Source organism: Nelumbo lutea, chromosome 3 (assembly GCF_056320005.1).
Source record: "Nelumbo lutea isolate HS-2025 chromosome 3, American lotus-T2T, whole genome shotgun sequence".
In the NCBI taxonomy this organism is placed as follows: Eukaryota; Viridiplantae; Streptophyta; class Magnoliopsida; order Proteales; family Nelumbonaceae; genus Nelumbo; species Nelumbo lutea.
In genome coordinates, this window is record NC_142686.1 from 112,369,216 (window position 1) to 112,380,145 (window position 10,930).

The 10,930-nt window shown below is 37.6% G+C and overlaps 1 protein-coding gene across 1 annotated transcript; it reads right to left on the minus strand.

Annotated features, from left to right (window-relative positions):
- Nucleotides 1-614: 614 nt before the first annotated feature.
- On the minus strand, nt 615-1,740 carry LOC148867694 (universal stress protein PHOS32-like). Its single transcript, XM_088980699.1, has 3 exons — nt 1,145-1,740; nt 945-1,063; nt 615-857 (listed from the first exon to the last, which is right to left on the minus strand). The coding sequence occupies exons 1-3, from the start codon at nt 1,427-1,429 to the stop codon at nt 776-778; spliced, it is 486 nt and encodes a 161-aa protein (XP_088836825.1). The 5' UTR covers nt 1,430-1,740; the 3' UTR covers nt 615-775.
- Between the last annotated feature and the right edge of the window lie 9,190 nt (nt 1,741-10,930).

The following is a 10,930-nucleotide window of genomic DNA, read 5'->3' on the forward strand; positions in this document are numbered from 1 at the left end:
TCTCATGGGCCTCAAGCGCAGCCCATCTCAAAAGCGTTCCCCCGTCGATTTCAGAAAAGCCTTCCTCTTGAATCTTTTGGCGGAAAAATTGTTTTGGGGATAAATCTAGAAACATTTCCTTTAATTTCATTCTTTCAAAATAGTTTTGGTGTCACCAATGTTGAAACAAAAGCCTATTTAATAACCTCACCTAATATTATTTGTCCATGCTTCAAGCCTGAAAAAGGGAGAATGACGGTTCAATCCAGAATCAGAATTTTTAAATGTTTATAATTTTACATTAGAAATAAAAAATCTGCATGGGGCATATCCTTACTTCTCCAGAAAAAAAAACGAAAAAAATACAAATTAGCCTATTACAAATTTCACTGCAAACTGAACTGTTGGGCCTAAGAATTCTGATCATGGCTGAACCGTCATTCTCCCCCCCAAAAAAGTTCAGAGTAACGCATGGCCGGCCTCAGCACCATTATTAGACCGTGATGTTGTGTATTTTAAATAAATTTCTATCCTAATATTTCGTTGTCACGTACAAACAAAACCATTGAATCCAGATTTCTTCTTTTTTTTTTTTTTGCTAATTTTGGGAACAATAATCTAAAACGACCGTTAGATGCGCGATGGAAGATGGAAATTTATTTAAAATACACAACATCATATACAATCATATCAGTTTGGTTCCAATCTGCATTATAATTACACCATGCACCGCCCAACCCTACTAACCCAACCTAGATTTCTCAAGCCCAAGCGCAAATGTTCCCAAAAAATAGAATCAATTCTTGGGTCGTTTCACAATCAAGACGGGACACTTGGCGTGCTTTGCACAGTAATCGCTCACACTACCTAGAACAGTCCTGCACACACAAACACAGAAGAAATTAGTCGATTACAATCCATTTAGCGTTGAATACGAACATGTACAAACGCAAATTGCTACGCACCTCTTGAAGAAGCCATAGCCATGGCTTCCCATGACCAACAGGTCAGCTCCGAATTTCTCCACCGTCATACATATCACCTCCCTCGCATCTCCGCTCCCCACTTTCTTCTCTACTTTGATCTGCATCATTAAATTGATTAAATTGTTAGTTTTTAACTCCTATTTTCAAAGAAAACATTTGGTTTAATCGTAGAAACTTACGTTGCTGTGATTCTTGTAAATCGCTTCAGCTCTCTCCATCACGGAATCGGCCAAATCTCTACTGTACTTCTCCATGGTTGCGATTACATCACTAGCGAACAAATAACCTGTGCCATCCAAAGAAGAGTAGACGGGAGGAGGGGGCTTTGCGTAGAGGAGGATGAGGGTAGTCTGTGCATCTGGAGGAATGAGGTTTTTGAGACACCAAGACAGCGCGTACATGCTCTCCTCGCTCTCGTCCACCGCAACCATTACCCTCCGCTCTTTCGCTTCAAAATCAGCCATCGGAAGCCGGATCCCTGAATCTGCTTCGACAAACAAGAGATTGTTGTGTTGACGACAAGAATAAAATCGAGTGTGCTAGAACTGATAACTATGCAGAAATGGTGTTCGATGAATGGTTTCTTATAGGAGGTGAATTGGTTTGGCGGTTTCTGGTTTTGGTTCCGCAGATTTTCGTTCTGGCTGCGGACCTGCGGTTTTGGGAGCGAACGGAATACAATGGTTTTTGAGATTAAGTTAATTCTAGTTGGAGCAAGTTGTTGTCCTTGTTGTCCCCACACACACGGTCACACGGTGTCAGCGTCAACACTGATGAACTCATTGGAAGGATTGAAAGAACCTTTTATTTTAACTTTTCTTCGACAAAATATCTGTTGATTCTGTTACATGTATTGATTCAACATGCTGTCCGATGCAGTGTCTTACTTGTTAACCGTCTGATCGGTGTCCAAAGGGAATTATGCTGATACAGGGTGTTTATTGATGTATTTTGTTAAGTAGATTCCAATCACAAACGAAGTTAAAAGAAAACTATTTGCAAGTCATTCAAGTTGCTCAAAAGTTTTCGCTTTCCCTGTATTATTTAGCCGAATTCCATCCAAATAATCAAGCTTAATATATAGGCGGCTTAGGTCTATATATTATTTTCCTGCCCTGCCTCTAAAAAATATAAGCTCAATTGTTAAATTGAATTGAGTTTAAATAGTATGAATCTCACAAATCTAATCAAAATTATATATAATATTTTTAATTTTATATGTATGATTATATATAATTTTTATTTTTATGTAAATCTTAATTCACCATCAAGAATTAAAATAGTCTAATATTTAACTCAGCTCGGCTCCTATATACTCCTACATGTAACGTTATTTAAATTTAGAAAAAAAAAGTAGATCAATAAAGTCTTCTAGTAAATGATAAACACAGCAAATGAAAGATGAAAGAATCTTCTAGAGATCTATGCCACAAATTGCTTTGGCCTAAAAATAGCCCGATAAATTCTTCCCTTTCTTGTTCATGAATCTAATTTAGGTTCAAAGCTGTATGTAACTTTTTTCGTATAGGAATTATGTCATTAAACATCTATTCAACTTTCAATTGAAAATTATAGTTCATCTCACCTTACAAAATTTTATTTATTTTTTATTTTTTACAAAATCCCCCTTTATCAGTTTATCACCCATCTACACCTTTCAAATTGTATCAAATTTGATAGGTGGGGAATCAAGAATTTGCCCATCATTTTATTTTCAGCATTTTGTAATAGATAAAGACAACTTTTTGCCCCGAATATTAATAAAAGATAATATTGTTATAAAATAATAAAAAAAATATTTTCTTTTTTCAAAAATATCCATAGCAATGATACTGTTCATCGCAGGATACTTGAGCTTGAAGAGAACGGGTTGTTCTTGGCGGTTTTCCGTTCCGATGAAACATCACGTCCGAATACACTGTTCATCGACGCTCTTGAAGCAGGTGACGGACGAAATGAAACATCACGTCCTCTCCTTATGCGACGAAAACATCATGGAGGTAGGAACATGGCCGCCTGCTTGTTCTTAGCGGTAAAAGACAGAAAATCTGGAACGGTAAACCAGGTTCCCCGTACTGGTAGAGATGCCTGCTTGTTCTGAAGGAATCTATAAGGTTCGTCCGTTACGAGGAAACGGAGAACCTGGTTTTCCGTTACCTTACGGAAAACTGGTTTATCGACGAAATCAGGCTCGTTACTAAATCAGGTTCGTCCGTTACCTACTTTCGTCCGTATAGGAAAACGCAGGTATCTCAACATTGCTCGTGCTGGTTTACTGTTACTGTTAGTGATATTCGGTTTTCCGTTTTTTCGGGAATAAGAAAGCGATGAACAGTGTCATTGCCTTTTTTTTATATTTTAAAAAAATTAATATTTTATTATTTTATAAAAAATTATCTTTTATTGATATTCAGAACAAAAAATTGTCATTTTTTACTAATTGTGATTTATATTTACTTGAGCATCTAAAACTGTACATTATGATGGTGTCGCCAATTTTGTTCTTCAAAACAAGAGCAACTGTCACGTCAGCTCTTTTCTTTTGGATTCGAGAAAAATGAAATAATAAATGTAGTTTCTTGGCCGTTTCTCATGCTTTCAGAATTTTTTCTGTATAATATCAATTTGTTTGGATGTCGAGAAAGAGTGTAGAGTCTACACATTGTATACTTCATTTGTTTGAAGTACAATTTTATTTGCATTAATATATTTATATAAATACATGAAAGGAATTGAGACTTGTTACTTACCAAACGCTCTTGGCACCAACCTCACAGCAACATTTCATCATTTATTAAAAATATTTTCCTATAAATAATAACATACAAATATGGTAAATGTTCCTGATATACGGCTGGGGTATATTGTGACCTGTGAGATTGGTTTGAGAAGTGCTTTGTGAGGAGGAGATTCGTACTTACAAGAGCGTAAATGATAAAAATGCAAAATTCTGATTCATTTGGCATTTGGATTTCATTTTATTTTGAGTCAAATTTCTTAAACTATTCCTGTGTTGCTGCAAATCGTAACAGAGGCACATGAAAATTCATTTTTGCCCTTACATTGAAAAGCAATTTACGAGCATTTTTTTTATCGAAACAAAAACACATTTTGCCATTAGATGAAGCTCCCGTTTCTTCGTGCACATCAGATCGGGCTCCAGATTTTAGTTCAAAGCTTGCTGGACGATCTCAGGCACTAGATTTGAGTATTCTTGGGAGAAACACTAAAAAGATGCCGGTGGTCGGAGAGAGTGGGAGTCACACATCAGACCAGGCTCCAGATTTGAGTTTAAACTTGAAGCTCGTTAGACGATCTCAGTTCGAGATCTGAGTATTCTTGGGAGAAATCCTATGCTCAGGTTCGCCCGAGGCTATGCTCAGGCCAAGACACAAGCCTCGTTGAATGCCCAAGGCTATGACAGAAAGCGGCTCGAAGAGTGAAAAGAGCGAAAGAGCAAAAGGGAAACAGAGAGAGATTGGGGGAGCAACCCAAAAAAAAAAAAAAAACTGCTGCTTGAAGTTGTAGCTGCGATGGCGTTGACACGAAGAGAGGCATGTCAACGCAGCTAAATGCTTTTGAGGTCCACTTAGCTTCCCATGCACCCAAATTCATTTGTGTTGCTGAACAAAGAAACCTTACAGAAGTAAGAAACTCCACCAGTCCTCTCTGGAAACCTAAGAGGTTCTGTGGAATTTCGTACAAGGTCTTAAGCATTCCGCTCTCGTACTCATGAGAAGAAGAAGAGTCGTGAGACTTTGTGAGATTTCTTCCATGTCTGGTTCGTGTTCAGGGGTTGAAAATGACCTGAGAGAAAAGGGTGATAGGAAGGGAACAAGAAGAGAAAAAAGAGAATGAGGAAAGAATGTAAAAACGAAAATAGGGAAAGAGGGAGAAGGGGAGAGAGGGGGAAATGGAAACCAAAATATCTCCTCTTGATGTCGAGAGAAGAAGAAAGTGAACAGTCGGTAAGCTTTGAGCTTCGATCTTGTTTCAATGCTTCGAATCCTAGGATAAGTTGCTTAACCCATGTCTATTTCGGTGAAGTCATGGCGAGAAGGTCACCTCACCCCAGGGACCTATATCCTCACCGGCGTTCAGCCTATCACCAGTCGTCACCCCAAACCCAAAAAGTGAAGGAGGTGTGGAGGGGAGAGAAAGAGACAGAGCATTCTTCAGTTTGTTCGATTGTAGAAGAGGAGAGTTGGTTTGATTTTGTTTGATTGCAGAGATTAAAATCCAATTGGTTTGATTGGCCAATTACATGATAAATTGTACTTATATACATGATTGAAAAATTAGTTTTTCTCTTATAAAATTCAGTTTTAAATTTATCTGAAAATTATAAGTTTTGGTTTTATTATTTTAATAGAAATTTATTTAGATGCTTTAGAAATAGTAGAAGTAAGTATTGGGATTTCAACCTCTCGATAAACTATTTAAGGAACATGCAGACTCTAAATACCTAGAATCTCTATCATGCATCTTTTCAAATTCGCCATCATGAGAATTTTCATGAGTTGAAGGTTTTGATTCTCTATCTTCATACTCATTGCTTGAATTCCTTTTACTTGATATTTTTTTCATCTACTTTTTTTCTTGTATCATATTCATCTTCATCCTCACTACTCGCCCTGTTTGAGCCACCTGACCTCTTTCGATTTTCATTTGTCCCCTAAACTCTTCCATTTGCAACTATTATCCCATTCTTCAGCTTCTTCTACATTGCTATGCTTTCTCGACTTGCTAGAACAATGCTTCCTCGTGTCACTGCCTTCCCAGTCTTCCTCGTCTACAATCCTTTCACCCTTCATATCCGAGTTATCCTCGATATCTCATTTCATGCAACTCCGACTGGGTTCAGGCGCATCCATTGCACGTGAAGGCCCTAGCTACACGGTTAGCTGCTTACAGTTCGAACACTACTAGTAGTCGGTGATGAGGTCCTAAACTGGGCTTGGTCAGAAAAACCTCTATAATACTACGATGATGAAGAAGAGCGCTTGTGCATATTGGAACGGTTGGATTTTCGACCAAGGGTATATTAGAGATTTTTGAAAAATATAACGATCAATGTCACATATGTACGGTTTAGACGATATTAACAGTATGGGAAGTAATTAAACTATAAATTATAAGGGTAGTTTAAAAAATTTACTCAATAGTTATCACGAACAGTAGGGATAGTTTAAGATAATTAGTCAATTTTCTAGCACAAAGAGTTAGCTTTTGACGTCTATTAGCAACAAAAGGTAACTCTTTTGTAGAATATCATAGACAAGGCATCTTTTGCAAGATAATATCACAAAAGGGCAGTAAAACATGAGGTGCATCCGCCGTATGGGAAATGCCTTTGATGCATTTTTTATGACAAAATTGTCCCTCTTTCTCTTTTTTTGCAAAATGTATCGAAAACCCAAAGAAATCTCTCCGCCTTTCTCTTCCTGTTAATCGACTGAAGCTTTTGAAACCCCATTGTTCTTCTTCCTAAATAGGAAAAACGCTAAAAAATCTTAATCCTCTCTCCAAAATTGAAAATAAATCCTATTATAGCCTTCATTCTTCGTATGAAACCCTGTTCATCTTTTTGTTGCTAATAAACTCCGGCAGCTGCAATCCAAGAGCTTCTTCCCAAGAAGCTCCCGATGGTGAATTTTTGGACGTTAGCCTTGCTCATGACGTAAAAACCTGCCCAGTTTTTGTTGCTCGTGACATCAGCCTTGGCCACGCGAAGGCCGGTGATGCTGCCGTAACCGCCAAGAAAGTAAAGCATTACACGACCGGCGTCACTGTGCAGGGCGAGCTCGCTCGCCAGGTAGAGGTCTCATTGTAATCTGATTTCGCTGGAGGAGACATAGACGATGTGGGTGATGTATCCTAGTGATCTCCCCCATTCCTTGATGCAGGCAAGGCTTGCTTCCAGTGCCATTTCCAGTACTACTGGGTTTGCTATTTCGAGCCTTTGCTTCATCGTTGGTGAGCCCTCTGTTGTCAGTTCTGGGTACTTGTCTAAGATCTCCTTGGAGCAGCAGCCACCGCCTGAGAGGTGGTCTTGTTATTACCAGACCCATCTGCGGCCACCACAGCACCAGTTCGTAAAGCTGCACTGGGTGATTGAAGAAGCTTCCGATTTGCAGCAGAGACCCATATCGGGAAGCCATCAGAAAGCAACCGGCGATTACCACCTTCACCAATTAAGAGAGCAAAGTATATTTCCTAATTTCTAAGAACAGTCGAGAGTAGGAGATTTTTAACGGAGAGGGTAATTTTGTCTTGTATGATATAAATTCAATGTATATGTCATACGGTGAATAGACGTCATATATCAGTGCCCCTATCTGATATTTTTGTAATGTAAACAAAGTTAAAAGCTGAAACAAAAATAAATCAACATATTTTTACACTCCACATATTCGCATTTGTACTCCTCAGGTTCAGTTTAAAAGGAGTACAAATACAAATTGTACAGCTCAAAACAGCAAATATATACAAAATAATACAAGGGTAATTACACGTAACAAAGAAATTTTTTAAAATACCTAAATTACCCTTACTGTTTCTTATCTTCGCTTTGGCAAACCACTCCTATTTTCAATTGCGGTCAAGTCGAAGAGACCTTCTGAATCGCCTTCAACCGTTTTCCTCGGCTTACCCCAAACCACTATTGCAAAGGATTTTAAATTCACATAATTTGTCGGAACCCTGTTGTCTTGCACCCTTGCGAGGCTATTCTTTTAGCGGTGGAAAAGATTACAAATGAATGCTCTACAGGAATCCCCAAACTCCAGTCTCCCCATGAAACAGATCAGATGAACATTTATAATCGTTGCAGAAATATTTTTCAAGTTCTTAATTTTTTATTCGAGGTGATAGGCCATTAAACAACGTACCCTCTCTCTCTTTTTCGCCTGTTCTCTCTTTCTCTCTCTCCATCTCTGTTGCCTGTTCTCTCTCTCTAGACTAGAAAAGAAACATCAGCAGCAGAGGGAACAAAGGAGTCAGCGGTGATCATCTTCTTCCTCCGCCCCCTTCTCTATCTATTTCTCAGTCGACAAAATTGCCCCCACTGCTGCCTCCACCCTCTTCTCCTCTCCTCTGTGTATTTTTCGATCGACCAAAATCACCGCTGCTGCTACAACTTCTAGCAGTGACGATGATCTTCTTCTTCGTCCGCCCCCTTCCCCTCTTCGTTCTACAATACAAAGATGGTGGTATAGTCTCAACAGAAATGGGACCGGCACGTAGTGCTGGAGGTGGTGGGGGTGGAGGCACGTGGATGGCGGTTTGGGCAGCCACAGCAACCACGTAGGGGGGTGTTGAAAGCGAACATGGGCGCAAAATTTGAATAGTTGGACTTGGACGTGGGTTTCACCTTGCAGATGCATCCGGACCTTGATGAGGCCAAGTGGGTGGGTGGAACAGCCGGCAACAATCAAGGCAATCCTGATTCATGATCATCGGCGGGAAAGGAAGATAAGCTATTGGATGCAGAGATGAACTATGTGTTTCCTCCTCCGTCTTTGCATTTTCTGTTTTTTTTTTCATTAAATATTTTGCTTTCAAAACCGCTTTGGGTTCGTCCGGTTGCAGCAGGTTCAACATGAGTAACTGAAGATTTTTGTATATATAGAAAGTGGTGGATTCAAATTGTCATATCTGAATTGTTGGGTTTCGGGAGATGGGTAGCTCCCTTTTATTTCGCTTTATTTTGAAAATTTGAAAAAGAATAAAAGGTAAAATAATTTTTTATCTTTCTGTTAACGGACGTTAATAGTGAGGAAAGTATTAGTCAATTGTAAGAATAGTCAATTTTTAAGAATACATTTAATCATTTAGCTACCCTAATACAAAATATAAAATTTTGTACTTTATAAGTTAGTATTTATACTCCTTCCAAACTTAGCCTCAAAATTAAATAAAATTGATCTACAAATAAAACAAATAAAGGAAACCTTTAAGAATGCATTTGTACAGGTGATCACTTATTTTCTTTGCTTTCCCTACCTTTAGTAAGAGCTCGCTTAGGGTGGGCTTTTTCATTTGAGGCAAAGTGCGGTGATTCAGACACGATGGTTGAGCATCCGTTTCTAAGAAGTTATCTGGAATAGCTTTCCATTTCATTCCAAATTTTCATTCAACAAAGTTCTAGCATTTATATGTAGGAGGAACCAACTCAAATGTCAAAAGTTGCATTCTGAAAACCCTCCCAAAACAATCAGTCAGGCACTAAAGCCTGAGCAACTTTATCCTGGAAATCATTTGCCCAGGAAAGTGCTATAGCGATGGTTTTTTAAAACTGGACCAAAAAACCAACGAATTGGTCGGGTAATTTGTTCCGTTTTAACTTAAAATCATGGTTTTTAAAAACGAACCGGTGATCGAACCAGTCAGGAGTCCAGTTATTAGTTCGAACGGTCCGACTGTTCGATCTGAATGGCCGGTTCATTTTGATAAAAAAATAAAAATTAAAAAATTGGAAAATGGTCAAAATCATTCGACGGTTAACCGGCTGGTTCAATGGTTTTCTGACCAAAATCAACAGTTTTGAGGAAAAAAGCGGTTTTGGAGGAAAATAGAACCGGTCAAGTGACCAATTCCCGGTTTTTCCGATCCGATCATCTGGTCTGGTCCGATTTTATAAACAGTGCTCAAAATTGTCTTTTAGCCAAAAACTATTGATTTGGTCAATAATCCATTAACATGAATGGTCAAACTATTAATTCAAACAAAAAATTTTAATCATTTTTTATTTTTTATTTTTAAGTCAAAACGAACTATTCATTCGAACCAAACAGGCGGACTGTTCAACTTAGAAACCGATCCCATAATGCTTAATGCTTCCCTGTCCGGTCCAGTTTTAAAAAGCTCGTCTATAGCCTACAGGCATGGGTATAATGGCTACAAATATGTCTAATCTAGGTCTTTTAATTTTTTTTACTTAAAAAACAAAATCATACAAGGAACACCCAATAAAGTTTCAATCGGCGTTTCTACTAAATAATGTCACTTTATAAATATTCTCTTAGTACCAATAATTTGGTAGATTAAGTTGTAGAATGGCTGGACATTTAGTACCAATAATTTGGTAGATCAAGTTGTAGAATGGCTGGACCCAATAATCGATGGAGTTTGGGTCTAATATAGAGACATGGACTCCCATTGCCGTCATTACTCTTTCAAGTGAAGAGTGTAATAATATAACATCAACAACTTTCTTCTTATAGAGACAACAATAGTAAAATTCAAAACAGGACATCCGCTGGGACAATTCATCTAGCGCGCCAACTGCGCTATCTCCCTTGGTAGAGACAAGAGACATGGCCATGAGAGGCTTGACCCTAGCTATTTGGTATCCATAGACTGTAGTTATGGGACGCTTAGACCTATTTGGCACCACTCAAAAGAATTGTTTTTGGCAAATCTAGTGATTATAAGAATAAGTCCATGTTTTGGTGTGCTTAAAACCAAGTGTTTATTTGGGCTATTAAGCACTTATTGGTATTTTAGAAATAAGCTCGAAATAAGTGCTTATTTGAAAAAATAAGGGCTTTTTTTAAGCTCAAATTTCTAACATTTTTTAAGTGCTTATTTATTAGCACTTATTCAATTTTTTTCTTCTAACATTATCCCAAGTTGAATTTTAAAATACCACTTATAAAATTCTCTAGTTGAATTTTCAAAAAGTATTTTTATGAAAGCATTTTTATGAAAGTATTTTTATAAAAACACTTTTACAAAAGCACTTTTATGCAAGTATTTTTACAAAAGTATTTTTATTAAAGTACTTTTATGAAAACACTATAAAAGTACTTTCACAAAAGTGCTTTCGTAAGGGTACTTTCTTAAAAGTACTTTTATAAAAGTGCTTTCATAAATGTGTTTTTATAAAAATAATTTAATAAAAGTGCTTTTATAAAAGTGTTTTTATGAAAATAATTTAATAAAAATGCTTTCAAAAGGTATAT

Excerpts from the sequence above, each read along its gene's own strand:
- LOC148867694 (XM_088980699.1), bottom strand. The coding sequence starts at position 1,429 with ATGGCTGATTTTGAAGCGAAAGAGCGGAGGGTAATGGTTGCGGTGGAC. Across the intron at positions 1,064-1,144 it reads TTTACAAGAATCACAGCAAC|ATCAAAGTAGAGAAGAAAGT; the intron begins GTAAGTTTCTAC and ends TTAATGATGCAG. Across the intron at positions 858-944 it reads GGCTATGGCTTCTTCAAGAG|GACTGTTCTAGGTAGTGTGA; the intron begins GTGCGTAGCAAT and ends TTGTGTGTGCAG.